General features: G+C 46.8%; 23 protein-coding genes across 23 annotated transcripts; 11 read left to right on the top strand and 12 right to left on the bottom strand.

Moving 5' to 3' along the window:
- Positions 1-98: 98 nt before the first annotated feature.
- OGAPHI_000392 (uncharacterized protein) lies at positions 99-4811 on the top strand (the record flags this gene model as incomplete). Its single annotated transcript, XM_046204962.1, has 1 exon — positions 99-4811. One exon carries the CDS (start codon positions 99-101, stop codon positions 4809-4811), a length of 4713 nt encoding a protein of 1570 aa, XP_046064863.1.
- Positions 3608-3964, bottom strand: OGAPHI_000393 (uncharacterized protein; the record flags this gene model as incomplete). Its single annotated transcript, XM_046204973.1, has 1 exon — positions 3608-3964. One exon carries the CDS (start codon positions 3962-3964, stop codon positions 3608-3610), a length of 357 nt encoding a protein of 118 aa, XP_046064864.1.
- Positions 4310-7475, bottom strand: OGAPHI_000390 (uncharacterized protein; the record flags this gene model as incomplete). The annotated part of the gene is made up of 2 exons (XM_046204940.1): positions 4310-4737; positions 4838-7475. 2 exons carry the CDS (start codon positions 7473-7475, stop codon positions 4310-4312), a joined length of 3066 nt encoding a protein of 1021 aa, XP_046064861.1.
- On the top strand, positions 5371-5577 carry OGAPHI_000391 (uncharacterized protein; the record flags this gene model as incomplete). Its single annotated transcript, XM_046204951.1, has 1 exon — positions 5371-5577. One exon carries the CDS (start codon positions 5371-5373, stop codon positions 5575-5577), a length of 207 nt encoding a protein of 68 aa, XP_046064862.1.
- A 499-nt stretch (positions 7476-7974) lies between the features above and the next one.
- OGAPHI_000389 (uncharacterized protein) lies at positions 7975-9033 on the bottom strand (the record flags this gene model as incomplete). Its single annotated transcript, XM_046204929.1, has 1 exon — positions 7975-9033. The coding sequence occupies one exon, from the start codon at positions 9031-9033 to the stop codon at positions 7975-7977; it is 1059 nt and encodes a 352-aa protein (XP_046064860.1).
- Positions 9034-9301: 268 nt separating this feature from the next.
- OGAPHI_000388 (uncharacterized protein) lies at positions 9302-10672 on the top strand (the record flags this gene model as incomplete). The annotated part of the gene is made up of 1 exon (XM_046204918.1): positions 9302-10672. The coding sequence occupies one exon, from the start codon at positions 9302-9304 to the stop codon at positions 10670-10672; it is 1371 nt and encodes a 456-aa protein (XP_046064859.1).
- OGAPHI_000387 (uncharacterized protein) lies at positions 9350-10760 on the bottom strand (the record flags this gene model as incomplete). The annotated part of the gene is made up of 2 exons (XM_046204906.1): positions 9350-10261; positions 10758-10760. 2 exons carry the CDS (start codon positions 10758-10760, stop codon positions 9350-9352), a joined length of 915 nt encoding a protein of 304 aa, XP_046064858.1.
- OGAPHI_000386 (uncharacterized protein) lies at positions 10759-12048 on the top strand (the record flags this gene model as incomplete). The annotated part of the gene is made up of 1 exon (XM_046204895.1): positions 10759-12048. The coding sequence occupies one exon, from the start codon at positions 10759-10761 to the stop codon at positions 12046-12048; it is 1290 nt and encodes a 429-aa protein (XP_046064857.1).
- A 44-nt stretch (positions 12049-12092) lies between these two features.
- On the bottom strand, positions 12093-12737 carry OGAPHI_000385 (uncharacterized protein; the record flags this gene model as incomplete). Its single annotated transcript, XM_046204884.1, has 1 exon — positions 12093-12737. The coding sequence occupies one exon, from the start codon at positions 12735-12737 to the stop codon at positions 12093-12095; it is 645 nt and encodes a 214-aa protein (XP_046064856.1).
- Positions 12738-12798: 61 nt separating this feature from the next.
- OGAPHI_000384 (uncharacterized protein) lies at positions 12799-13728 on the top strand (the record flags this gene model as incomplete). Its single annotated transcript, XM_046204873.1, has 1 exon — positions 12799-13728. The coding sequence occupies one exon, from the start codon at positions 12799-12801 to the stop codon at positions 13726-13728; it is 930 nt and encodes a 309-aa protein (XP_046064855.1).
- An 8-nt stretch (positions 13729-13736) lies between these two features.
- On the bottom strand, positions 13737-15614 carry OGAPHI_000382 (uncharacterized protein; the record flags this gene model as incomplete). The annotated part of the gene is made up of 1 exon (XM_046204851.1): positions 13737-15614. The coding sequence occupies one exon, from the start codon at positions 15612-15614 to the stop codon at positions 13737-13739; it is 1878 nt and encodes a 625-aa protein (XP_046064853.1).
- OGAPHI_000383 (uncharacterized protein) lies at positions 13987-14385 on the top strand (the record flags this gene model as incomplete). Its single annotated transcript, XM_046204862.1, has 1 exon — positions 13987-14385. One exon carries the CDS (start codon positions 13987-13989, stop codon positions 14383-14385), a length of 399 nt encoding a protein of 132 aa, XP_046064854.1.
- On the top strand, positions 15103-15623 carry OGAPHI_000381 (uncharacterized protein; the record flags this gene model as incomplete). The annotated part of the gene is made up of 2 exons (XM_046204840.1): positions 15103-15210; positions 15339-15623. 2 exons carry the CDS (start codon positions 15103-15105, stop codon positions 15621-15623), a joined length of 393 nt encoding a protein of 130 aa, XP_046064852.1.
- Positions 15624-15825: 202 nt separating this feature from the next.
- Positions 15826-16558, top strand: OGAPHI_000380 (uncharacterized protein; the record flags this gene model as incomplete). The annotated part of the gene is made up of 2 exons (XM_046204829.1): positions 15826-15878; positions 16000-16558. 2 exons carry the CDS (start codon positions 15826-15828, stop codon positions 16556-16558), a joined length of 612 nt encoding a protein of 203 aa, XP_046064851.1.
- Positions 16559-17224: 666 nt separating this feature from the next.
- Positions 17225-18835, top strand: OGAPHI_000379 (uncharacterized protein; the record flags this gene model as incomplete). Its single annotated transcript, XM_046204818.1, has 1 exon — positions 17225-18835. The coding sequence occupies one exon, from the start codon at positions 17225-17227 to the stop codon at positions 18833-18835; it is 1611 nt and encodes a 536-aa protein (XP_046064850.1).
- Positions 18836-18917: 82 nt separating this feature from the next.
- Positions 18918-19661, bottom strand: OGAPHI_000378 (uncharacterized protein; the record flags this gene model as incomplete). The annotated part of the gene is made up of 1 exon (XM_046204807.1): positions 18918-19661. One exon carries the CDS (start codon positions 19659-19661, stop codon positions 18918-18920), a length of 744 nt encoding a protein of 247 aa, XP_046064849.1.
- An 82-nt stretch (positions 19662-19743) lies between these two features.
- OGAPHI_000377 (uncharacterized protein) lies at positions 19744-20517 on the bottom strand (the record flags this gene model as incomplete). The annotated part of the gene is made up of 1 exon (XM_046204795.1): positions 19744-20517. The coding sequence occupies one exon, from the start codon at positions 20515-20517 to the stop codon at positions 19744-19746; it is 774 nt and encodes a 257-aa protein (XP_046064848.1).
- A 149-nt stretch (positions 20518-20666) lies between these two features.
- On the top strand, positions 20667-23963 carry OGAPHI_000374 (uncharacterized protein; the record flags this gene model as incomplete). Its single annotated transcript, XM_046204763.1, has 1 exon — positions 20667-23963. One exon carries the CDS (start codon positions 20667-20669, stop codon positions 23961-23963), a length of 3297 nt encoding a protein of 1098 aa, XP_046064845.1.
- OGAPHI_000376 (uncharacterized protein) lies at positions 20915-21133 on the bottom strand (the record flags this gene model as incomplete). Its single annotated transcript, XM_046204785.1, has 1 exon — positions 20915-21133. The coding sequence occupies one exon, from the start codon at positions 21131-21133 to the stop codon at positions 20915-20917; it is 219 nt and encodes a 72-aa protein (XP_046064847.1).
- Positions 21425-22300, bottom strand: OGAPHI_000375 (uncharacterized protein; the record flags this gene model as incomplete). Its single annotated transcript, XM_046204774.1, has 2 exons — positions 21425-21821; positions 22176-22300. 2 exons carry the CDS (start codon positions 22298-22300, stop codon positions 21425-21427), a joined length of 522 nt encoding a protein of 173 aa, XP_046064846.1.
- A 188-nt stretch (positions 23964-24151) lies between the features above and the next one.
- Positions 24152-25145, bottom strand: OGAPHI_000373 (uncharacterized protein; the record flags this gene model as incomplete). The annotated part of the gene is made up of 2 exons (XM_046204752.1): positions 24152-24180; positions 24281-25145. The coding sequence occupies 2 exons, from the start codon at positions 25143-25145 to the stop codon at positions 24152-24154; spliced, it is 894 nt and encodes a 297-aa protein (XP_046064844.1).
- On the top strand, positions 24235-25272 carry OGAPHI_000372 (uncharacterized protein; the record flags this gene model as incomplete). Its single annotated transcript, XM_046204742.1, has 1 exon — positions 24235-25272. The coding sequence occupies one exon, from the start codon at positions 24235-24237 to the stop codon at positions 25270-25272; it is 1038 nt and encodes a 345-aa protein (XP_046064843.1).
- On the bottom strand, positions 25265-26770 carry OGAPHI_000371 (uncharacterized protein; the record flags this gene model as incomplete). Its single annotated transcript, XM_046204731.1, has 1 exon — positions 25265-26770. The coding sequence occupies one exon, from the start codon at positions 26768-26770 to the stop codon at positions 25265-25267; it is 1506 nt and encodes a 501-aa protein (XP_046064842.1).
- Between the last annotated feature and the right edge of the window lie 42 nt (positions 26771-26812).

Genomic DNA, 26812 nt, shown 5'->3' with positions numbered 1-26812 from the left:
CTACTCCAACTTTCTTTACTCCTATAAACCTTTGCACCACCCAGGCTTGAAGTTTTGGCTCGAGTTTAGAAATAAATCATTTATTTGTATTATAAACCATGTCGCTTGACCATCCCTCGGTGAACTCCCGGTTTACTCCAAGGACTCATGCGACTCCAAGAAAACACCACAAGTACGACGTCGACGACGTTCCTTCACAGCCCTTCAAAATAGGGTATCAGAAGGTGACTCTCGATGTTGACTTGGCCGAACAAACGGTGCATGGTGAAACAGAATTGACGGTTCTTCCGCTCAATTCAGGCGTGCGACAGGTGAAACTGGACTGTCGTGGAATTCAGATCCAGTCCATCACGGTCAACGGGAAAAATGCTAGCTATTTCTACCAAGACTATTTTCAAAACGATGAGTATCTAAACGACACCGACAACCCAGTTTTGCAAAATTATAAATACGATCCGACGTTCGACACGCAGTCGGAAACAATTGGTGTTTCCCAACATCATCTGTACAGATCCAAGTTCTATCCGTTATTTTCTGATCAAAATAACCAAGACGACTCTGCATCGTCGTATCCTGAAAATACGTCAGAATTGATCGTCTACGTTCCAGACTCCATAAAACTCAAGCTACAAGACCCCTCCAAACAAAACTTCTCGCCAAATGTGAATTCGGTGAAAACTCACACGCCAGTCAATACAAATGCCTTGATGAATTCCGATAAAGTGTACAGTCCACTTAACGTGAAGATTAATTACGTGGTGCGCAATTCCAAAAATGGACTCCTGTTCCATGGAGGTAACGGAACTACAATACCAAAAGACCAGTGGTATTGTTATACGTCCAATGATAACCTTGGCTGCAGTGCAAGCTCATGGGTTCCCTGTATCGACAATTTCTACGAAAAGCCAGCCTGGGATATTAATATAATTGTTCCCAAGACAGTTGGCGATATTGGCGAAACCAAACTAGTTGGATCTGAAGCTGCAGCAAAGGCTTTAAAACGGTTTGACGTTGAGGAAGAGGAAGAGGAAGAGGACGACCAAGGAAACGCATCCACCGGGCAAGAACAGCGCAGTGAAACTCCTATAGTTGTTGCTGTTCCTGATTTGATCAGCTCCAAAGAGCTGGCATCTCCATTGGACGTGGGCAAGAAAATAGTGAATTTCCAGTTCTATAATCCAGTGTCACCTCACCATCTTGGTTTCGCGGTTGGTGCCTTTGAGCAATGCTCGATATTGGATGTTAAACCAGGAACTGACGAGTTGGTTCCTTCGACTGCTCTTGCAAACTCCGCAGAAAATGATATTAACAACCCTGTGAATTTCTCGGCGGAGTCAAACTCAAGCAAAGTCCCAACAATGCTGTACTATCTTCCTGGGCGCAAAGAAGAAGTTTTGAATACTACAGTGGCCATGTACAAAATGTTTGATTTCTATTCGAAAGAATTCGGATCGTTCCCGTTCCCGAGCTACACCATGGTGTTTATAGATGATATGGTGTGCGACACTTGTGGATTTGCTGGAATGACTGTTGTCTCATCGAAACTCTTATATGGTCCGAAACTGATTGAGCCTGTGTTTCCTGTCACCGAGAAATTGGCCGTTGCTCTTTCGGAACAATATTCTGGAGTCAACGTGCTACCAAAGTCGTTCAATGATTTTTGGCTCGTTATTGGTATATCCTACTTTATGGCTGGTCAATTCTTGAAAAAGCTTTTTGGTGTCAACAAATACAGATACGAGGTCAAGCTGAGAACCGACATTTTGTGTGAGGTTGATGTTGGACAGCGGCCCCTTGCCAACCAACTGTTCCGGTTCCCGGTCAGTATTGACCAGGACATGAAATTCATCAAGTTGAAGGCTCCTCTCATCATGTTCGTGTTGGACAGACGAATGACAAAAACTGACAAGTCCTTTGGATTATCACGGGTGATCCCAAAGATTTTCTTGCAGGCGATGTCCAGCGATCTTGTGAACGGCAATTGTCTCTCGACTGCCCATTTTCACCACGTTTGTGAAAAGGTTGCACATCACAAGCTCGAGTCTTTCTTCCAAAACTGGGTTCATAGCTGTGGAGTTCCTGTCTTTTTGGTGACACAAAGATTCAATAAAAAGAGGATGTTCATCGAGATGAGTATCCGACAAATTCAAAGGGACAACAAGCTGGATGCCGACGACGAGCTACAGCTGAAATCAAGTGCTACAGAGAGACTTCGTAAGCAGTACCAGCGGGACAATTTTGTTGATGACGCAAACAAGTATCTTTCAGAGGAAGAGGCCATGACTGTTCCTGGTGTCTTCACAGGACCAATTACTATTCGTATCCACGAAGCTGACGGAACTCCATATGAGCACATTGTCGACATCAAAGACGCAGTGACAAAGTTGGACATCCAGTACAACACCAAGTACAGAAGATCCAAGAGAAGAAAGGAAGAGGATCAGGAAGAAGCCGAAAGAAAAGAGCGTGAACGTGAAAAGAGAGAACGGGACAAGCTGAGAAAGGAAAGAGAGAAAGACAAGTTGCGTGGTGATGATGATGAGCCGACCGTGAAGAAATTGGGTGACGTTTTCATGAAACCCAAAGATCTGGAAGATTGGGGATTTACTGAGAAACAGAAAGTGGAAGAAAACGATTATGAGATCTTGGGAGATGCGTTTGAATGGCTGCGTGTGGACGCAGACTTTGAATGGATTTGCAAGGTTCACATCAATTTGAACGAGAATATGTTTGAGTCGCAACTTCGTCAAGATCGAGACGTGGAAGCCCAGCTGGAAAGTGTCAAATTCTTCTCCGAGTCGTTGAGACCTTCACTCTATTTTGCGACTGTGTTGATGAGAACAATCCTCGATAGCAGATATTTTTATGGTGTCCGAGCAGAAGCTGCACTGGGACTTGCTAAATTCTCCAAAGAGGACAACGACCATTTGGGTATGCGGTTTTTGTTGAAGGCCTACAAGTACTTCTTCTGCTACAACAACAAAATCACCCATGGGTATCCGGAGTTGGAGCCAACGGAGTATTTGCCTTTACCAAATGACTTTTCTGAGTTCAGCAACTATTTCGTGATGAAAGCCATCGTTTCGGGATTGTCCATGGTTACAAATAAGAATGGAGACAGTCCAATTGAGCTGAAGGAAATCATGCTCAACATTTTGAAATTCAACGACAATAACAACAACTACTTGGACGACTCGTTCTATATTGCTGAGTTTATTAATTGTCTCACCAATCTCATGGTCAGTTCCGGCAAGTGGATTCCGAATCACAACGAGTCTCATGTGGAGATGGATCAGAGAAATATTTCGGATCCTACAGAGAAGTTCCTGATTGGAGCCATGGTGGAAATTAACAGATGTGCCAAAATGGACCAATGGTCACCATCTTACGAGCATATTGTTACCACCACCATGATCCACGAAAAGGTGAGACTCGCGTCTTTGGGGCTGGTTGAGTTGTCATACATTGACCTCATTCCTTATACAAGACCCAATTATGACGTGAATATCCGGTTGAAAGCGTTTGAAGGACTTTTACTTCTTGGAGGACTAAAGAACTCGCACATTTTATCGCTGTTCTTCACCACTTTGAAACTTGATACGTCACACTATCTCAAGTACCATATGGCTCTTGTTCTGATGAAGGCTGTAGGCTCTGCGGCTGTGGATGGTGTCATTTCGAATCTGGAAGACGACGAGTTCTTCAATGCTAGAAAGAACAACCCAGACGACCAAAATGGCGGGCTTGTGATTGTGGACGAGAATGGAGCCGGCGGCGACATGAGTGCAAGAAGAGACCAGCTCTCTCGACTGACGATGAAAGGTGCGCTTGAAGTGTTGAGACGGGATCTGGGAATTGGATCGGGACTACGCAAAGAGCTCTGGGAAGCTCTACACTCGTGTTTGTTGTCTGTGAGCGTGAAAAGGAACCTGTTTGATATCACAGAAGTGATTTTCCCAGCCATTGACTCTTACAAGGTCACTACCAAGCTGCCGAATGAGAGAAAGCTCGTTGCCAAGATCACTGATGTTAGTATTGAGCCACAGTCCGAGACTTTTAAGGTGGTGTTCAAGAGACAGGGAAGATTCAAGCTTCAAATCCCAACAATCAAGTTGAAGGTGACGGACAATTCGAGCTCTCGGTCAACGTTGAAATTGAAACGGTCGTCGATTTCAGAGCCAGCATTGAAACCTGCGAAAGCTCCAAAGGAGAAATTTGAGGTCAAGTTCAAGTATAGAAAGCTCAACTCGACTACGCGTAAACGCGTTGCCTACGACATTATCCATCAGGACGAAGAGTTACCGCTACGCTATGTCAAGTTCAAGATGTTTGAGAAGAAAGTTATTGTCTCTAGCGACGAGAACTTTGGAAATCCAAACACGTTTATCGTGAAACTCAAGGTTGGAGACAAGCTACGTAACCTCATGGGCCCAGTGAAGCCTGAAGTTGTGGAAGAAGTTCCTCCGGCCGGAAACGGTGTCCATGATAGTGTTCCAGAAACTGCTGCTGTGGCTGCTGTGGTTGAACTGCCTACGCCTGCTCCCGAGGATACTTCTCTGCCAGCAACCGCAAATGGTGAAAAGCCTCCAGAAACCAAGATCGATGGACCCGTTGAGATCCCAGCCGAGGTTCCAGCCGAAGACTCGGTTGAAACCGCTGCGGTCACCGAGCCTCCAGCACCATCGGTGGAAGAGCGCAGAGCCGAGAGCGCCCCGGTGGTAGCCTCTGAAGCTGTCACTGAGCCACCAAAGGAGAAAAAACAGAGCTCGGCGTCGCCAGCTCTGCCAAAAATAAAGTTGAAGCTGAAATGATGTACGGTACTATGTATAATATTAACGTTTTGGAAGAGGAGGAGGTAGTTTGCTTTGAGGAATTTCTGGCACCTCTCTGTTGGGCGCAGGAGCTGGGAGAGGTGGTTCTGGAACGTCTTCCACCTCTGGTGGGTGTTCGACAATCTCTGGGCCGAAACTCTGCCTTGCCGGCTTCTCTGTCTCAAATAGTGCCTGTGCCGGGAAAGTCTCTGTGAGATGAGGAGATGGCTGGGGTTTGCTGAAAGACCCGCTTCTATACTTCTCATTGATGAACATAGACGGAGATGATGGAGCGGCTTGTGTTTCCTCGTAGCTAAATGAGTCCACTAGTTGCTCTGGGCTTCTTTCTGCCTTGGCAAACATCTCTGACGAAGACTGTCTTCTGTGAGCCACTGTTTCGCTAACATTTGTGGTGGCTGTCTTCTTCACAGATCTCCGACTCGAGATCATCTCTGGTGGAGAATAGTTGATCTCCTTGAGGCTTCCCTGTTGAGGCTTTTCGGCAAACTTCTGTTTTGTTGTGGCATAGAATCCCTTCAGCTTAGCGTAAGAGCTAGAAATGGACTTGGCTTCGTCGTCCGTCTCAAACGTATCAGAAACGCTATCGGTGAGCGACTCAGGCTTGTTGATCGACAAGAACTTTTTGGATAGCGTGGACGCTTTCTCCTTGTACTTGGCCACGTTTGCTCCAGAAGCTGATGAGCCCAGAGACTCATTGGTCAGCACAGAACTACTGTCGTGGACAGAGTCAAATGTGCCCGAATGACGTGGCTCCAGCAGATTCTCATCCTTGATGGATTCTCGCACACTGTCCTTGACGCTCTCGCGCAAAGACTCGTCCAGAGAATTGTTGACATGCTCCCCAAGAGATCCTTCATCAGAGATGTCAATTTCTGTCTCTCTGTCCGGCAACGGTGGAGGAGACGCCTGTGGTTTAGGAGACGCTGGGAACGGAATAGGACGAGCAGACTTGTCCCAGATTCCACCTTTGAACAGCTCTTTTTCGGTTCTGTAGAAGACCAGGTCATCCATAAATGGAAGAACAAGCGTCTTGCCTAATGCCTCTTTGAATCTGTTCTTGATGATGTTGGTGATGAGGTTGTAGTTGAGTGTACGAGAACTGACCACCGGCTCGATGGTCATGTCAAAGTCGGGCATCTTGGAAAACCCGTACCAGACTCTGTTGGATGGAGGAGGTTTGAGTCTCAGCACAAGGTCACCCTCGAGTCTTTTCATCACGATCTTGAGGTTGATGTCAAACTCTCTTTGCTTGAACCTGGCTCCCAGATTGACAAACACTTTGGTTGCGACCTCCAAAGCCAGTCCACCGCGATAAAGTACATGGCATTCGACACTGAGATCTCCTTCTGGAGTGAGACTCTTGAGCTTTGGATACGTTAAAAGAGGAGCAGAGTGGCCCACGTCCACCTTCTTGATCTGCAGGTCGTCCAGGAAGTCTGGAGTTCGTATTTTCTTGAGACGCTCGTCGATCTTTCGTTTGATCAACTCCTTAAATTCGTCTGTTCTGTAATAGCTGAGGAAAATTCTCCCAACCAGTGCATTAAGCCATTGAGTAGTGAGTTGACCTTCCGACGAGTTGATCGCCTGTGTGAGATCGATCATGTCGGCTGTAAGGAAGTGTAAAGTTCGTGCCATGAACGAGGGTTCGAGGAAGTCTTTTGGAGATCTGGTCTTCATGACGTCCTTAGTGGTGGCTTTGAGCAGGTTGAAATACCAATCTTCCTTTTGGATGTTTCTGTCCGCGTACAGGAAAAATGTGTCCTTTGGAGCGACCTCCGAAGGCGAGTTCCCTTGAAGAACGTCCAGGATATTCTCTGCCTCGGCGGATTTCAGGCTCCCTTCTGGATTTTGAGATGTGTCGTTCTTAAAGATGCAAATGGCGGCCTTTTTCGTGAACAGCTGGCCATCCTTCAAGCTTCTGGGCCAAATACCGACCACGCGGTTTGATAGCACAATAACGTGTTGTGCGTTCATTTTCTCGTCGTCGTCGTAGAGAAACAGGTTACCATGTTTGAGCACTGCAAAGTACCTGTTCTTCTTCCTGATGGCTTTCAATTTCTTAGCGTCCAGAGACAAGGTGTCCTGTTTTGGTTCCTCCTGCACAGACTGGGCCGCCTTGTTGCCTTTCACCATCTTGAGGAAACTGTTTCTCTGTCCGGGCTGGTTGCTGACCTGTTCATTGCTCAAAGAGTTGCCGGACGAAGTTTGTGGCTGGAAGTCGTTCGAGTCGATTTGCGGAAACTGGTAGTACTCTTTTGTCACCGTTAGCCATCCTTGATAGAACGTTTTCAAGTTTGATGTCTCCTTTTCAAGAATTTCACCGGCCTTCAGGTCCCGGTACCCTTCGGGCTCGCCATTGGCCCTGCTTTCTTGCTCGCGTCTCAATTGACTTAACTGCGACTCCTGTTCACTATCAGCTGTCACCTTGGGCAGAAGGTTCCAGCCGATGACTAGCAACAGCGGAATAAATGTCAAACCTCCAATCACATAAGTGACAACCAGGTGAAAGAGCCACTGGAAAGAATTGCCGGAACTGATCGAAGAAACGAATCGTCCTCCAAGAGACCACACAAACAGAAGCAATGGCCAAAGTGTGAGGCCACCGGCTATGTAAATCGCAATGAGCTTTGTAAGAGATGACATTTCCGGGCTCCAGAGATTTAACGTGAAAGAATACAAAAGAATTAGACCACCGTTTGTTCACAGATTTTCAAAAACGATGATGAAAATCAATTGAGTTCGCTGCACAATCTTCTGCTGTGCAAATCGTTGTCAATGCAGATTTGCTCGGAGCACTTAATAAGTAACTTAGCTGTCAGATAAATTCTAAAATTGAAGAGCAAAAAAAAAAATTCAGCCCAACGCGGGGCTCGAACCCGCAGCCTTGTGATTAAGAGTCACACGCTCTACCGATTGAGCTAGCCAGGCAATTTTGCTTCCATGTACGGTCCAGAAGTATATCTTCTCGAATTAGAAGGTCGAAAGGGCGGTACCGAGACCTGAGCATTGTGGGAGTTCAAATCAAGCCACACTAGATGAGTGTTGGACAATCTATACATTTTCAATCATGTTTAGCACAATTGGTCTTCCTTTCAAGTGCAAATTTAAAATCGTCACTAATTAATTTTCATACCTGGTAACTTTATTTACTGGTCTTCACTTTCTTGTTAACCACTTTGGAACCCGGCTGTTTGCGCTTTTTCACCATTCCAGTCAGGTCGTTGACAGGAGCAGCTTTTGGAACTGTCTTTGAGACTGTCTCTGTGGCGTCGCTCTCTCCAAGAATACCCATCATGATCTTCTTCTTCTCTTCCTGGATAGCAGCGTCTCCCTTCTTCAAATCTTCCAGTCTCTGCTCCATCTCCTGTAAAAGAGACTCATCCCTGTCCTGATCGGTCTTGTAGTTCTCGCGTAGAGACTCAAGAGCCTTTTCCATAGCCTTAACAGCCAACGCGCTCGATCCTGCCTCGCCAGTGTTGAACTCTGAGGCAAGCGAAAGTTTGTAGTAAGCCTCAGATATAAGTCTCGAGCCAAGCGGGTAAAGCTCAGCTCTCAGTTTGGTCAATGTAGTCAAATCTTGAACGGCCTGGCTAAAGTTCTCCGTTTCCAATGAAATCTCTCCCAAAAGATCGTAAACGTCACTGAGCTTCTTCTTGATTACCACGTATGGCGAGCTCGTTTCTTCAGCGTCCTGCTTGTCGGAGGCCAGCAGCGGAGTCGCGTAATCCCCACTGTCCAACTGTTCGAGCTTCTCCTCGTACAAAGTTCTTGTAAGATCCAAAATCTCCCAAGTGACCTCAAAATCCGTTTGCTCCTCGCCCTCGTCCTCCTCTTGCTCTTTCTCATCGTCTTCTTGTTCTTCTTCCTCTTGCTCTTCCTCTTGCTCCTCTTCTTCCTCCTCGTTTTCAGCTAATTGCTCGTTGAACTGGAACATTCCGCTTGGGTCCTCAGCTTCCTCCGGCTTCTCCTCCTTGTTGATCTGTCCTCCCAAAACTCCCGAGTTGGAGACTGCGTTCTCAAACAGCGACTTGGCGTACAAAAACAAGAGATCGGGATCATCCTTGCCAGTAAGAAGATTGGACTTCTCGCAAGCCTCAGAATAATACTCTACCGACTTCTCGTACCGTTTCTCGGCAAAGGCCTCTGCTCCCTTCTGCAGCAGCTTCTTCAAGTCTTCGGAATACGTTGAATCAGCAGACATTAACCTAAAAAATGTGACCTTTTTTGTAGTCCAGCTTTTTTTCCAACTACGCGTCTTTCCTGTGTAGCGATGATTTTTGGAAAACAAATACGAATATCTTTTTTCTACTTTTATATAAAGGCTTTTTACAAGTTCAGCTTTTAGGACATTAGAGACTTACTAATTCAATCAAACTGAACCTGTGATGACTATCGAAAGTAAGTGATTCAACGAGACCAGCATTGTTGGGGTTTTGTCCGCAACAGACGGCGCCTTTTGCTTCCCCTTAATGGGCGGTACGCGCCAGCTGGCACAACAAAATTGTCGACTAACTGTTTTAGAACCAGAAGAGACCGTCGTTTCGCCTCAAGAGACCGAACAGGTCGAAAAGCCAACCACCGAATCCACAGTGCCAAAGAGTGAAGTCAAAGTCATCCGCCGCAAGTTGAACGGATACGTTGGATTCGCTAACTTGCCAAAACAATGGCACAGAAAATCGATCAGAAGAGGCTTCAGCTTGAACCTGCTGGTTGTTGGTGAGAGAAGTTTGGGTAAGTCTACTTTGATAAACACTCTTTTCAACAAGGATTTGTACCCAGTGGACTCTTTCTCGAAAGCATCTTTCCCTGATCCAGAAGAACCAGTTAAGGTTTCCGTCGAGACTGTCAGCGCCGATATCGAGGAAAACAACGTCAAGCTGAGCTTGACCGTTATTGACTGTCCAGGATTCGGCGAGGGTATCAACAATACTGATACCTGGAAACCTATTGTCGACGAGGTCAACTCCAGATTCGACAAGTACTTGGAGGCTGAGACCAAGATCAACCGGTCCACCATTGTCGACAACAGAGTCCACGCATGCTTGTACTTTATTGAGCCTACCGGACACTCGTTGAAGCCTTTGGACATCACTTTCATGAAGCAAATTCACGAAAAGGTAAACCTTATTCCAGTGATTGCCAAATCCGACACTCTCACCGAGAAGGAGATCCAAGAGTTCAAGCAAAGAATTTTGGACGACATAAATAACCAAGGAATCAAGTTGTTCAACCCTCCAGAATACGACCACGACGATGAGGAGACCAGAGCTGCATCCAGACAAATCATGGCCAAGGCACCGTTCGCTGTTGTTGGGTCTACCAACCAGATCCAGACCCCAGACGGAAGAATAGTGAGAGGCAGATCTTATCCATGGGGAATTATTGAGATCGACAACGAGGACCACTGTGACTTCATCAAGCTTAGACAGCTCCTGATCAGAAACTTCATGGAGGAGTTGAAGGAGATTACAGCCAACAAATTGTACGAGAACTACAGAACTGCCAAATTGAAGAAGCTTGGCATTGAGCAGGACGACTCTGTTTTCCGCGAGTTTGACCCTGTTTTGAAGCAGGAGGAGGAGAAGCAGCTGCACGAGGCCAAGCTTGCTAACATGGAGGCCCAGCTGAGATCGATTTTCCAATCCAAGGTTAGCAAGGAGGAAAAGAAGTTGCAAGAGACCGAGGCTGATCTGTTTGCCAAACACAAGGAGATGCGGGACAAGCTTTTGAAGCAGATCAAGCTTTTGGAGGAGAAGAAGAAGGAGTTGGAGCTGGCCAAGCCTCTTCACGAGCCAACTCACAGCGCCCCAACCAAGACCAGAAAGGGATTCCTCCGTTAAGTGAGCGTACTTGTCTTTAAACAGATTGAATTTTTTTAGAAATAAACGGAGAAAGTTTTTTATGAGAAGTGTTTTGTAGAGTTACCATGTCTCTTTACGATGTATTGGGAGTTGACTCTTCAGCGTCTTCTGGTGAGATTCGTCGCGCGTATAGGAAGCTAGCGCTTCAGTTCCATCCCGACAAGGTTGCCGAGGACGAGCGGGAGACGGCTGAGATCAAGTTCAAGGAAATAAGTGGTGCTTACGAAGTATTGATAGACGAGGAGAAGCGCAATGCTTACGACCTCTATGGTACTACTGATGGGACTGCGAACGGGTATGAGCAGTATGATTCTGGTTTTGCCAACGCTGCGTTTGGGGAAGCAGACTTTGAGTTCAACCCACAAGATTTTGCCAGTTTTTTCAATGGCATGGGTGGTTCGAGCGGCAGACCGCGGAAAACCAAGACAGACAACGCTGTTTTGGAGGTCGAGCTCACTCTGGAGGACCTGTACAATGGCAAAGTGATCAAATCTACGTCCAAGAGAAATAAGATCTGCAAACACTGCAAGGGCAGTGGAGCACGCAAGTCTGCCGTTCCTGTTCAATGTTCCACCTGTCATGGTGAAGGATACGTGATGAAGATACGCCAGCTTGCACCGGGGCTGGTGACACAGCAAGCTGTTCCGTGCTGGCGATGCAAAGGAAAACGCACAATGTTCCGAGATAAAGATAGCTGCAGAAAGTGTAAAGGCAAGTGTGTGGTCGAGGAGACCAAGGTTCTGGAGTTTGTGGTGCCTCGGGGTGCTCCTGCTTCCGGAACGGTGACGCTGGCAGGCGAGGCGGACGAAGAGCCGGATCTGAAGCCAGGTGACGTGATACTTAAGTACACCACCAAGAAACACCCCATTTTCGAAAGACACGGGTCGAGTCTTTACACCAAGGTCAAGGTTGCACTTGTGGACGCGCTGTGTGGATTTGAGGGCCGTCGACTGGTGAAAACATTGGACAACCGGTGGGTGTCGATCTCGGTGCCGGCCGGAAAAGTTTTGCGGCCTGGCGACTCAATAGTGGTGCCCAACGAGGGAATGCCACTGGAGGGGAGCTCCAACAGGAACGGCGACCTGTACATCGGGGTGGACATCGAGTTCCCGAAAGACAACTGGTTTTTGGAGAAAAACGATCTCACCAAACTTAAGTCTGTTCTAGACATATCATACGGCAACCACCAGAATGGCGAAGAGAACGGAGATATTATTACGAACGTGGAATTTAAAATACAATCGAAAGACGAGCTGCCCAAATCGTTCAACTCCTACTTCAACGACACAGATGTCACCAAAATCGGAGTGGAGGAACCGGAACAGCGGAAAGGGTGGTTCAGCTGGTTTGGTTGAAAATAGCGATCTTGTATATGATGCAAAAAAGAGTCCAAGCGCTCTTAGAGTCTCTTTGGCTTGTAGTGGGAATGCAGCTCCATGTCCTGGAGAATGTGGTCGAGTTTCTTCGATTCTGTTTCCTGTCCTTCTTCAGGGAACTCAAGCACCAGTTCCAAAGGCTTTTCTGTAGTTTCAGCGTCCTGTTGCTCCATGTCTTGCAAATAGGATAGATCCAGCTCCAGCGGGTCGTTCAGAGACTTAGCGTTCTTCGATCTGGTCTTGCCCTTCAGTGTGTCTTCAAGAAGGTCTTCGGGAAGCGGTTCCAAGTTATCTGGGATATATGGCAGTTCGTCCTCTTTGGCAGGCACGATCTCGATTTCGTCATCAAGTTCAGGTTCGTGTTTGAGAGGCAATTTATGTTTTGTGTTCGACAATGGCGAATCACGCTGGACCTTAAACTTGCGAGCACCCGTCTTGACGTTTTCCTGGGGCTCAAACAGGTCCACATCGCCCAAAGTAGACGTCTTTCTGATCTTGTTGTAATTGCCGAAGTCCTGTGGTTTCACAATGGAGTTCGACGATTTCGTTCTCAACACGGTCTTGGACGTGTGCCGCGCCAGTGTCTTTTCGTTGTGCACATCCTGCGATTTCGGACGGAGCGCGTTCTCCTTGTTTTGGTTTGCTTTCGTGAGAGGTATAGACGACATAGCAAGTGTAAATAAATAAATTTAGTCGCGACAAAAATATTTGTTATACAAAAAAAATTGTATGGAGCTCAGTAAGAAACGAGTTGTGTTGGACTTCCACCGGCGACTGGGCCGCAGACTGCGCACGTTGCAATTGGACAGCATAACAGACAAACGGCTGCGACAGTATATCAACAAGAAGTTCGAGAAATCGTCGAAATCCCCGAAAAAGAGCCTGAAAGAGGGTCATGAATTTTACCAGTTACTGGTGGACTCGTCCAGGAGCCAGTTCAAAGCGGGAATTCAGCTATTTCAAATAGCCTACTGCAGAACAGTGCCGCCACACAAACGGGTCCCCGACTGGCTTGCAGAGTTTCTTAGCACCAAGGTGGTCACCCGTGATCAAAAGGAACAGTTCAAGGCCAAGTACGAAGGTATCTTGGTCCACAATCACGAGATCAACAATTTCAAGAACGTAAAAGGTCTGGTTGAGAAATATGACAAAACCATGGCACAAAGCGACACCGAGTCGAGTCCATCTAACCACAGCATTCTGGATATCTTGAAAGGTAAAAAGCCAAAATCCAATCCCGTTCAAAAACCAAGGACTGCCTTCAACTCTCCCTACTACGCACGATTTGACCGCCTGAGATCGAGCTTCAGACGCTATATAGACCATGACTGGTCCCTTCCGCAGTTGAACGTGCGATTCCCGCCAAACTCTGTTGGGCTGCCCCGAAACCCCAACGTTAGGCAAAATCTTGTCTTGAAAAAACTGCTTCAGCTTCGTCGATTTATTCAGGAATATCCTCCTATCGCCAAGGGAGATATGGACCATCTGGATAACGTGATCCGCTCGCCTTCCATGGACAACCACGCCCTCAGACCTGCATACGAAAGATTCTTAAGAGACTCCTATGCCATTAATGATGATGGTAGCTTCAAGCTATCCCGAACAAGGAGCGTCGGCATACCCGCTCCGCAAGAGCTGTTCAAATACTATGCTAAATGATATGTACATTAGATCTCCACTATCACGTAGTTTTTTCGGCTCGAGTCCATCAAACAGCCAATCCTGCGCAGCGGATTCACTGCAAAGTATTTTGGAATGAAACCCTCTTTATAGTCCACCCTTTTAACTATACTCGACCCGAGAACGGTTCCCATGGACGTATCAGCAATGTTGACCAAAATTACACTGCTGTGTGTTTCTTGGCTCTTGTGCTCAACCAAAAATATCAACTCTGTGTCGTTCAAGAGCTTTCCAACAATGTTTGTGATTTTGCCAGTAACCAGCTCTTGGAAATCAAAAATCTGTTTGGAATGGTCCAACGTTTCGCAATCAAACTTGATAAGCTCTCCGCAGTTGTCGCGTTGCAGCACGACAAGTCCAAACTCTTCTTCTCCAAGAATTTTCAACGATGAATGCGTCGACCCAACCTCCCCAATCTTCACAACAAGAGACGACTCCATCTTCAGCTTCATGTTACTTTTAATGGCATCAAAGAAGCGCTCACACACATCTTTCAGGTTGTCGTACAGTTCGTGGTTGTTTTCGCCCGTGGTTTTAAGACCTTTGGTCAGAAACTCAATAACTTCTTTAGTTTTGATGATATCTGAGCTCTTATCACCCGATGTCACCTCGACCAAGATCGAATTCAGCCATTGAACAAAACTGTCAAAATTCTGTTGTTCGTCGTTCAGCCTTAGCATGGTTCGGTATAGCGCTTGTAGCAGGTCGGACGCCAAATCAATGGCTTCAACAAGGAGTTGGCTTTGCAGCCCCAATGTTCTCTCATTTTCTTTCCAGTTTGCAAGTCCATTAAGATCCGTCAAATAGACAAGCGTGTGTTCCAAAGCAGGGATCAAGTTGTAAAAGAGGTTTTTCCTGGAGTTTTCAAAATATTGTTTCCCCAACTTGATCCATCTCTTAAGACCACGATCTCCTAGGTAATCGCTGATCCAAGCCTTGGTGGCTTCGGACATAACTCCTGTTAGTAACAAGTCGTACAAGTCGTAAACAGGATCAACATCTGCGCCTTCAGAGTTTGACTTTGTTTCGATCTCGCTTTTCAATAATGCCAATATTCTTGTTGTGTAGTCAGCGAAAGGCTTGCTTTCGTTTTCGAGGTCGTCAATGAGTTCTTTGATGTAAGTCAACAGCCCAACAAGTTTCGAGCATGCAAGGCACACGCGCGGGAGAAGCGTACCATATGTTTCCACAAACGTGGTAGCCAACTTGATAATGAACAAACCATCATGTTTTTCCACCAGAATGTAATGCGAGCCAAGATTCTTGGATGAGTGGATATCAAGGAAAGTGGAGTACGAGTTCGCCAGCTGCGGCAGCTGGAAATTCTCAATGATAAAGATTCCGTACAACACTATGGAGATGAGCCCGTTTTCCGAGCCAATGATGAGAAAATCTAGCGACGAGTCCTCACATTTGATCAATTGGTCGTCGTTGACAAGTTTTTTGGAGCTATGGGAGGACGTAAGTTTGGGGAGCGAGTTTGTGAGGTTCATGTCGAACAGTTTTTCAAACTGATTTGAGGTATCAAATGTGCTGAGGCGATTGTACCAACTGCAAGTTTCAATAGATGATCCAATTTTGAACTTGAGCATGAGCTTTCCGCTGCTGGAATCGAACAGATTGACATGGCCCTGTGTGGATATCACCGCAAACACTTTCCCGTCAGGTCGCCAACAAAGACATTCAATTTCCTGGTCTTCGTCAAGTTCTATGTTCCACACCCGCTGGTTACCCAATCTGTAGATCCAAAGGGCGTTTTCGCTCAGTTGGAACGAGATCAGATCCATGGTGGGACACCAGCCAAAATTCTTGCTGGAGCCAATGGCAAAGGGCAGCTGGTGACTGGAGATCACGCTTATATCCATTTGGGCTGACTGGTAAATAAACAAGGGAGACTGACAAGAAAAAAAACCCAGCTTACGCCGATCGACGCACAATTTGACATCGATAAGATGCAAACGCGGTCAAATAGTTTTTTTATCGACACGCCTCACACCTAGATGTTAGCCACCAAAATATAAACAAATAGGGCATCAAGCTGTTTACTTTTTTATCATTTATATCCTCTTTATCGAAATGGTTACCAAAGCTGCTAAACCGTCAGATTCCAAGCTGACTTACAAAGGTATGTAGACATGTTCAATGGCCAAAGACTAACGTGAATAGAGCTGATTATTAAGGCTATCACCACTCTCAAAGAGAGAAGTGGATCCAGGTAGGTAACCACAACGAGAATTTCTAACCATTTAGTCGTCAAGCTATCAAGAAGTACATCCAGGCTAACTACTCTGCTGGATCGTCTCCAAGTTTTGACACCGCTTTCAACCTCGCAATTAAGAAGGGAGTCACTTCTGGCTACTTTGCTCAACCAAAAGGACCAGCAGGACCAATCAAGTTGACCAAAGAGGCTGGCAAAAAGCCAGCCAAGAAGCCAGCAGCTAAGAAGGTGGTCAAGGCTGCTAAGACTACCAAGCCGGCTACCAAGAAGGTTGCAAAGCCAGCAGCAAAGCCCGCAGCTACTAAGAAGGTCACCAAACCAGCTACCAAGAAAACTGTTGCGAAAAAGGTGGCTCCAAAGAAAGCTGTTGCTAAAAAACCAGCTGTCAAAAAACCCGCTCCAAAACCCGCTTCCAAGACCGCCAAGGCAAAGCCTACTAAAGCAAAAGCTCCTGCGAAGAAAGCCGCCGCTACCAAGACTGTCAAGCCAGCAGCTAAGAAGCCAGCAAAAAAGCCAGTGTCAAAAGTGACCAAACCTAAAGCTGCGCCGAAAAAAGCCGCTGCGGCTAAGAAATCTAAGGCGAAGAAATAATCAGGGGCCAGTCCCAGCTTCTGTTCCTTATTGTATACTTAGCAGTGTGATTTCCGGTTACTAGTTTTTTTCTTGCTTGGATATGTGTATATTATCGGAGAAAAGTAGTGTGACGCCAGCATATTTCCGATATCGTAACAGAGCGGATTACGCCTACACAAGCTTCCGTGGAAATAAATGCAAAATAATTGGATGCTAGTTTCGGCTTTAAACATTAAACCGGACCAAATGCATTTTGGTGCCTCAAAACACAAATCAAATGTTTGACAACTCTTTGTTGATCCGGTAAATTAAATTCCAAGGTCTCCGTACCCGGGGATCCCTGTTTGACATTCGTCCTACGTAATTTGTTGGGCCTAGATCCACCTTTAAAAAAACTGGGCAGCTAATATAGGGAGTAGTGCCAAGCCCAGAATTTTTATACACGACTCAAGCTAGCTAGATTTATCCTTCTTTTTCTAGAGATTTGTCTAAGATAATATTGCTTTACTCTTAATAAATACCCTACATACCTTCACCATCACCAACCAATTTCCCTCATCATCTTGAACGATAGATTACTTTTACGAGAAATTAAGGGCAGAAACTTTTTCTTTGTGTCATACTGTATCTTCTTTAAATTATTATAACAGGCCATCATCATTTAAACAGCATTGACTCACTAAAATGACGTCGCCGGAGCTGACGGAATCAGTCAATTCAATATACACCTTTAAGTTGTATGAAGATCTGACGCTGTTAGACACTGTTCTAGCTGCCTTCAAAGAGGCGCAAGCTGATCACGATATTAGGTACGAGCTTTTGAAGGGCAATTGCGAATCACCCAAGACAGCCTTCGTGAGGTTCGAGGATCCAGATACTTCGCACAAGTTCCAGCAATTTCTTAAGCAACGAGGCTTGGAGTATGAGCCGGTTCCGAACGAGTCAGAGCTTAATCTGCAATTACCCGGAAATCTGTACGTCAGAGGCCTGCTCCCGACCACAACCTCCGACGACCTTCTCAGGATATTCAGCACGGTCGGCAATCCAGTCTCATGCAAGATCATCAAGGACGACTACGGAGTGTCCAAAGGTTACGGATTCATAAATTTCGCTGATAGGGTCGAGGCCCAAAAAGCCATCGATAGCCTTAATGGCTCGGATATCGAAGGAAACCACTTGTTTGTTAATCACCACATCTCCAAAAGGGATAGACTCAAGGAGCTCGAGATGAAAAAGCTCAAGTACACTAATCTGTACGTGAAGAATTTCCCCGATGATTTGCCGAAGGAAAGGTTGACTGAGGTTTTCGGAAAGTATGGAGACATCGAATCGGTTTTTCTACCCCAAAGCAGCGACAATCTGAACAAAGGATATGCATTCATTAACTTCAAAACTCACGAAGATGCCATGAAAGCCCAAGAAGAGTTAGACGGCTTTGAGATTTCTCCAGGGTTCAACTTGCAACTAGGCAAAGCCGAGCGAAGGAAAGACCGCATGCAGCACCAAGTGGTCAATTACAACGGATCCTACTATCCGTACCAATCTCCGTACGTTCCAGCCCAGCCAGAGCCTTCAAACAGCATGTATCCCTCATTTATTGTGTCACCTGATTCCAACTTGATTTCGACCGCTACAGGCCTCCCTATAGCCGGTCCACAGTTCCAGGATTCCAACTTGTATATAACGCATCTTCCTTTGGATTTCAAGGATCAGGACCTTTATGACCTCTTCACCCAATTCGGGCAGATCATGTCCGCCAAGATTATGACTTACCCACCTGCTGATTCGGCGGTGATTGACGAAGACGACGAAACGGAAAACCACGCTCGCGAAGGACGTTCTAGAGGATTCGGGTTTGTTTGTTTCAACAAACCGTTGGACGCGTCCAAGGCGTTGGTGGCAATGAACGGTTACCGTGTGGACGAGTCTCATGTGCTTGAAGTCTCGTTTGCTCAGCGCAAAGAGAACAAGTACGAAAAAGGAAGACTCCACCACCATAATCAGAACCACTTGGGCAATTTCTACAACTATCTGAATCAGAACTTCACCAAGCGAAGTTTCAGTTTCCCGTCGAGCATGCCGAACGGCGGATTTGTTCCTGTGACGGCTCCTGCTCAATCACCAGTGCAATATTCACCAATAGGCAGCCCAGGACGTCCGCAGCCAAATAGTCGGACCATGTCGGTTCCGTACGTTTCCTACAATCCATACTATTTCTACCCGTACCAGGTGCAAACTCCTCCTTACGCGACGGAGAACCTGAGCGAGGAGCAGGAATATATGGAGCAAAAATAGATCATGTACATGATTGAACAGAGAAAATCTGGGGAATGTGTAACGTAGGTTTTTATTCCTTAATAAATACTCGTTGAAATGCTCATAAACTGGACGACTGCTCTTTCTTTATTGGCCGGTAGTCATTGATTATGGACTCCGGTTGGTCTTCCTCGTCTGCGATCTGTTGAACATGTTTGACTTCGTCAATGTAAAACTTGAGCATCTCTTCTATACCGTTTTTGAGAGTGATTTCACTCGACGAGCAGCTTTTGCATGCTCCAATAAGTTTCAAATGAACTGTTCCTGTGTCTTCGTCAAACTTGACAAACTTGATATCTCCTCCATCTTCCTGGATGGCTGGCTGTATTCTTGTAGTTAGCAGCTCTGTTATGAGTGCGATCACCTCGTCTTCGTCTTCGTATTCGTCAGCTTCGTCAGCCTCCTCCGTTTGTTGACGGAGAATCTCCATGTAGTCCTGATTAATAACCGCCTGGCCAGAGTTGAGGTGCTCTGTCAGTATCGAAAATATTTCGGGTTTGAGTAAAGACCAATTGTGTTGCTCGCCCTTCACCACGGTGATGAAGTTGTATCCAAACAGAATCGACTCTATAGACTTGTCGTTTGCACTGAACAGCTTAAATGCCAGCTCTGACTTGTTAAGAGCGTCCTTCACATTACTCACCTCTAGCGTGGGGGTGGTGGAGGAGGGCAGGAACTTGAACTCTGAGGGCACAAACTTGAGTGCGTTTTCATTTGGCGTTAACTGTGTTTGGATAAATAGCCGTCTAAGCTGCGTGGGGAGAAATTGGCGAGGTCGAATACTGCGGGAGGCAAACATGATCATTTGTGCAAATAAAAATTGGAATTTCTGATTTCTGTCATCCGGGGGAAAATTGGGCGACGCGTCGATTTTGCAAGGTCGATTCTTAAACAGGCACCTTCTCCGACTTGGCAACAGTTTGTTTGCGAGGAGACTCGTAAAGACGAAACTGGATCAGGAACACCAGGTCAAACACCATGGTCACCAGAATGATCCCGAGTTTGCTTCTGTTCGCGTCCACCAGTTTGGTCAACGTTGTTGTGTTCCGCAAGAGCAGCTCCGAAACAGAGCACAGACACCCTAACAGATCAAGCAGGATTTGCAGCTTGGAAATGCCAAACATCGACTTGCGATTGGAATTATGGATCACTTGCGGGATGTATTTCGTGCAACTCACGAGGATCTTGCAATATGACAAATGTAATGTAAACGTGAGTAGCTGGAATGGTCTGCTCATGTAGTAGATATTAAACAGAAGGAAGCCCATAAAGGCGATGTAGAATGTTCTCACGAGTCTGCTGAACTTGAACACCGTTCTGGAGTTCTTGAAGCCCCACCATTTGTTCCCCAGGATGATCTGTGATAAAAGAACAAACGTCAGCAGCAGACCGTGAGCCGAGTACGCGAGATCGATCCCCGAGAGAAGCGGAAGGTTGCCATCAAAAGTTTTTGCAAATTGCCTGCGAACCTCGGGATTGTAGATCTGGAGGTAGATTGACGCCGTGTAGCACGAGTAGCCAAGCAGATTCAACACGGCAAAGTCAAAAGAAATAGAGTCTGCGCTCTTAATCTTCAAGTTGAGCATTATCGTCGGGTAGAACGATATACTCCACGCGATGGCATAGAGCCATCCGCACATGGTGGCCAAATCAAGGCTCATTCGCGTCACTGTGGATTTAAAGTTTCGAAAACTTGTCTGTTGTAATAAAACTTTCCGCTGACCTAAGCAGACATAGGGGTAGGGGGAGTTTTTTCAGAAAACCACTCCGGTATTATTGTATCTGGATTGAAGAGGTTCCGTTCATTAGCATGGAGAATCCCAAGATCAGTGACGTGCTTGTGCGCAGAGGGCGCCAAACTTGTGCGAGCAACCAAATCACGTGGTCCAGACAGGGCCATCTGGCTTACTGTGCTTCCCAAGTTGGACGTCACAATTTACTAATGACCTATCTGGAGTGCGTTGACGGACAGACGTGGCAATTGGCCCCGCCGACCGGATTTCAGATCGGAACATACGACAGACTTGTTTCTACAAAGAAATACCAGGTCGACCACGATCATGACTCGTTGTCCTCGGCGTATCCGCTCTCCAGGTTGACAAACGTCCTATTCAGCAATACCGGCTGGGACCTATTTATTGCGGACTCAATGGGCCATGTGTCGATCTGTGTAACGGGGATCAAGAAGGTGTCGCAGCCAACAGCCAACGGGGGTCCCCACCATACCGCAGCAACTCCTCCAACCAGCCAATCGCCTCCCCAAAACCAGACGGGCATCCAGTCCGCCCAATACTCGCGTACTTCGTTCAACACTTTCGAGCTGCTGTACACAGACAGCTCGGTCAGACCGTCTGTCGACCTGTCAACCACCGCCAAAAGAGAAGCCAATCAAATTATCTCCGTCAAGTGGCTCAATATAGATAAACCAGTGATAGTCAATACTCCAGCGGTGAAAACACAGGCTACACAGGACAGCCCAGTGGTAAGTGGTTGTGCCTCGAAAATGGGCGCCGCTGCTCAGGACTCACAGGGAAACTACTACACCTACAACGCCCATCAATATAAGCCTTATGGAGCTATGCATCCGCTGCCCACCAAACAGGCCTGTATCGCAGTGCGGAAGAACGGCGAAGTCACGCTGTGGTACCAAGAAGACCACGGAATCGAGTACAAGAAAACAATCACCAAGATCACGGGCCGCGACGAGCTACTCGACTCGGCGTCCATTGGTTTCGACAGGGACGGAGCAGTGCTCATTGCGGCAAACAGCTCGCGCAAGCTTAAACTGTTCGAAATAACCATCGACTGGGGTTTCCTTGTGGAAGCTGCCAAGGTTTTGGCCAAGACTCCAACATACCGTGTGCCGGATGAGAACAGGAAACCTCCAAAGCTCGAACTGAAGAAAGTGTTGGAGATGAATTTGGACGTTTTGGATACCAAGCTTGCAGTCTTCACAGGGCTCCAGCTTATATCTCCCGATTACAACCAGTCGACAGAGTTTGAGCTCCTGTTATCATTTGAGAACGACATTAGTCTCGGATCAGTCAAACAATCGTCCTCATTGTACAGGTACCAACTCCGGAAGGTGGACTCAGCAGAGACATTGCATCCGATGTTTAATAAAATCGCTTCATCACAGGACAACATTATCGAGGCAAAGAAAACCTACAAACCTTTATACAGGCAAAAGATGACATTTGACGAGGCAATCGTCTCTATCGAGCTATTGAACCTGGATCTCGTTATTGGTGTGACGTTTGCAAATGGCATAATTAAGCTGATCCACAGAACTGACTTCAAGCTGGCTGACAATATTTACAATCCACAGGAATTGAAGGACAATTTTATGGAGTCCAACCTTGTGCTTCCAACGACAGTTTCGTGTCTTTCAGACGCAGGGTTTGAGTTCCCACCAATTGGGTTCCAGCCCCAGTATAGTTGCATTTCGCCAAATATCTGCTGCTACGTGGCTTTGCCATACCACGAAAACACGTTGCACATTCGGTCTGCGGAGACTAACATCGCCGAGTCGGAGGGACCGCCTAATAAAAAGGGTCTATTGCTTGCTACCTCTGCAGCAGTTGCATCGTGTCACACCAACGCCTGTTACCTTGGGTACTCAACTGACGACCTGGTTGCAACCATTCGGCGCGAGTTGGAACGGTCTAGAAGTCTCAGAGGCAACGAGTACTCTTACAGACTCCAGATATCGATCTTGCAGGAGTGTCAGCGTGCAATCAACTTGACCATTGATGTTGCTAGCGACCAGACAGATAAAATGTTGCAGAACCAGCCTTTGCAACGCATCCTCACTCTACAGCTCTCCTTGGGGACTGAGGCCGACTGGGAGCGCAACAAGAGTGGGAAGATTGCTTGGGCTTTGGTGAATCTTAAGTTTGTGACCTCCTCGGTCATGTACACTATTCACACCATCTATTCGAACATGCAACGATTTGCCAAGAAAGGTTTCAATGTCTCGGACACATTGGCAAACGCCCGAGCTCGTGAAGAAAGTCTCATGGCCGTTCTTGGAATTATCAGATGGTGTATCGATTACATCGTTGGCATTAACCAAGAGATCATCGAGCTGCATAGAGTCTTCAAGGAAAACAATCCAAAAGAGATTGAACTATTTCTGAACCGTTCTGTTGCTGTGCCATTAATTCTGGGAAAAGTGCCTCGCTCTTTCCTAATCTTTGCTATTTCCAACGTGAGAAGACTGTTCTCTTTTGTGCAGAAGATCATCGAGAAGAACGATCCTGTTTTGGCTTCCCAGGCCACCCCAGACAACCCAATGGGCGAGTTCAAGACAGTGGAAAACCAGCTGTTCGCGGACTCGCAGTGGTCTATCTCCGGCTCTGCAAACGGGCAGATGTCGGTCTCGAAACAGATCGTTGCACACCCCACCATCGAGGCCTACCACCGCCTGGGATCTCTGATCAATAATTCCCCTGTCTCGTTGCAGAATTTTGAGAGATTTCTTCTTGAGGCCGACGCTCCTCTCAGAAACAGCCGTTCCGATCCAGCAACATCGTTGGCGGTAGAGCAGCAGCTCATCTGTCAGGGCCACGTTTCGAAGACTTTTGTGGAGCCGTTGCGCAAACTTTGCGACGTTTACGACCGGATTTTGCTGAATAACAACAACGTTGACGTGGTGGAGCTGTACTTCTACGACGTGAGCTGGCTCAAGCTAGGTTCGCAGGAGCCTCTACCGGAAGGAACTGTCAAGAAGCCGTTATCATCCACCCTGCTTTCTGTGACAGACCACAAGTTCTCCAACACATACAACAAAAAGCTGATCCAGATGAATTCCCAAGACGGGTTGATTCTGGACATGCTTCGAAGACAATTGGTGAGACCGTCCGAGTTCATTGCCACCCAAATAAGCCAACAGGGCAGCGTTCCTGGCAGTAGGGCTGCTGCCAATGGGTCGACGAACTCGACTCCTCACACGCTCATGATGCGCAAGTGTATCAGATGTGGAGCCATCTCTTCAATCAACGACAACGAGGTCTATTTCACGTCGCCCACGTTCATAGTGAACCCGGTCTACCAGCACTACCAGCGGATATGTTTTTGTGGTGGAGCCTGGGCGAACATGGGATGAGTTTTCCTCCGCTTGTTCCAGATCGCCGAGTATGCCCCATATAGGAAATCTGATCGTGCAAATCTTGGCGGTGAAATTGCTCGATAGGGCGAGTCCGATCACCGTTGTCATGTGTAGTGAGCATATACAACCATCACAGAAAACCATTCGATTGACCCTTCAACTGGTTCCGTAAATTTGTTGCTCAACTACAAAGCGTCCTGTTTGTCACCAACGACTGTACGGGAATTTCCAATCTCGAAAAAAACTAAAATTCATAAAATCTGACCGCATGTCTGTTCGAAGAGGAGGTGGGCTAAGAGAGCCCGCGAAAATACGTTTGGGCTCGGCCGACATGTCGACGATGCCAAGCAGAAACTCCGATCTGTCTCTTTCCAGATCGTCAACGTCCACATCCATCGTTACCTCGGTGTCCAGAAGTACGTCCGTCCAAGAGGCCGACTGGCTGAACGACAGTGTTGTGGTCAACCAGCCCCGCATGAAGATCGCACTCACGTTATCGTCTGAAGAAATCGATCTGCTGCGATCGTCATGGTCCAGAGTCATTTCGTCATCATCAGCGTCCCCAGTCGCAACCATCTCCCATGGGACTCCAACGTCTTCTCCCCAGAAATCCATCCGCGGCCATGTTTCCAAGCCATCGCGTACAATTAGCATCGGATCCATGATGCCCACATCGTCCTTTGCGTCGTCGCTCTTCTGCATCCAGTTGTACGAGAACTTGATAGCCAGAGACCCGCAGATCGAGAAACTGATTCCCTCCATTCGCCACCAGGCCTCTGCTTTCGCCGGCGTGATCAATGTCGCCATGTCCACGCTGGAAGACCTGTCAAGAATGAATGAATCCTTGGGAAGTCTTGGAAAATTGCACTCCCGAATCCTCGGGATCGAGCCAGAATACTTCCAGATCATGGGAGAAGTGCTTCTGAAAACATTCAGAGACCGCTTTGCCAACGACCTCGCGCACGGATTTTCGATAAAGACAGAAGAAGCATGGATCAAGCTGTACTCTTTCCTTGCCAACTCGATCATCCAGGGTGGAATTGACCCTATTATCCAGTATTCACAACCAGAGATTGAAAAACCAGTGGAAAGACCACCTGAAACTATGAGATCTCCATCAAGATCAGAGTCGATCGAGTCCAAGTCAAGTACCAAAACAAAAGAATCTCCTGACCTCATGAAACCTTTTATTAAAACAAGGAAATCAAGCAAACACTCATATTTAAATGTGCCAAAAAGAATCTCCCATAAGGCAAGCTCCTCCTCGTCCAACAACGACCCCAACTCGGACTGTGTTATTATGTGAGTTTCTGTCGCAAAGCTTCAAAAACGCCGTTGTGGATCCATTTCGCATCTTTCAAGTTTCCGGACTGAATCTTATTCAGCACCTCTTCGGAAGTGAGTGGCTTTTGCAACTGGGAAACATAAATGTTTCCACCCAGTATTTCTAGCAAGGAACTGTACGTTCTTTCCAACAATTTATTTGCACTTTTGTGCTGGAGTTTGAGCTCGGTTATTCCTGCTCCCATCTGCTCCATCCGTCTTCTGAGCATCTGGATGTCAGAGGCGTGTTTCTTGGCCGTCATTCGCTCTTTCGTTTTCATTGCCACTTGCAATGTGTTCAACATCATTGTGCACTGCGCATGGAACGAATTATTATTCTTGATAGAAGTAGCCTTGTAGTCTTCTATAGCTAACCCCGTCGTATCTTCAAACACTTCTTTGATGTAGTCGGCAAGGACCTCAAACTCGCTATCATGTTTCTGAACAAGAGAAGAGTAAAATGTCCTCGACTCTCTGTACCGGTCGAGCTCCAACTCTCGCTCGTTATTCACCAGCTCCACGATCTTAGCCAGCTGATCTTTCTCGGAAACCACACGCCTATGCTCAAGCAGCAAACTGCGATGTTGACACTCTAGTTGGTCTTTCTCTATCAACAGTGCGCAATAATCGTTATTGTACTCGGAATGCGTCATCTGCCATGGACGTAGCAAGTCAGCAGACACCGGAGCAGAAAATGGAGACTTGACCGGTCTCTCTTCTATAAGACTGCTGTTCACGGACGCTACGTCGGAAATTGAAGCAACTTCCCTTCTGCTGAAATGCGAAGGAACAGAGGTGACTAGTTGCGGGGGACACCTTTCGGTGGATATTTCAAACCCACTGTAAACGTCTTGGTCAGAACCAAATTTTGTAGGTGAGCAGACCGCATTGGTATTGCTAAGATCCGACTGTGGAGGCCCATAAAAGTCATGAACAGGATTGAGGATGTATGGTAGCGAATATTGGCGAGCGTTGTCTATGAATACACCTGGAGCAGAATTTGGTAGCTTGTCTTTTTGATTATCAGCAAATTCAATTTCCTGATGCGATCTGTCGTCAAAGTAGTCCACCATTTCTCGGACAATTGACTTTTTGGATTCAGAAACTGGTTTACGCCTATTATCCATAAACGGGTTCTCTTCTTTTTGCAATATGTTTGTCTTATCTCTTAGTGCTCTAATATTTGTAGCAGGGGTACGCGAACGCTCAAACGAGTCGTCCTGGTATATGTTGGGTTTCTCTTGTTTGGAGAGTCTGGGGAGGAAGTTCAAAGCGGGAAGCATGTTTTCGAGGTTTTGAATGGAATCGTTGCGGTTTTCCTGGTTCCTTTTAGAGGTTCCCCTTTCTTCATCTGTGGTGTACTCGTCTTCCGAGTTCATATTTGTCACGTGCTTGGGAAATCCTATCCTTTGCTCGATATCTTGCCGAAAGACGCGCTCATACGCGATTTCGGGATCAGACGAGTCTGGCGACGAGTCCATGTTCAAACAACAAGGGAGACTAGCTGAAAATAAAAAGGGAAC

This window comes from Ogataea philodendri, assembly GCF_020536065.1.
Source record: "Ogataea philodendri strain CBS6075 chromosome Unknown scaffold9, whole genome shotgun sequence".
Taxonomy (NCBI): domain Eukaryota; kingdom Fungi; phylum Ascomycota; class Pichiomycetes; order Pichiales; family Pichiaceae; genus Ogataea; species Ogataea philodendri.
The sequence above is the reverse complement of the archived record's forward strand: the minus strand, read 5'-3'. Positions and strand labels throughout refer to the sequence as shown.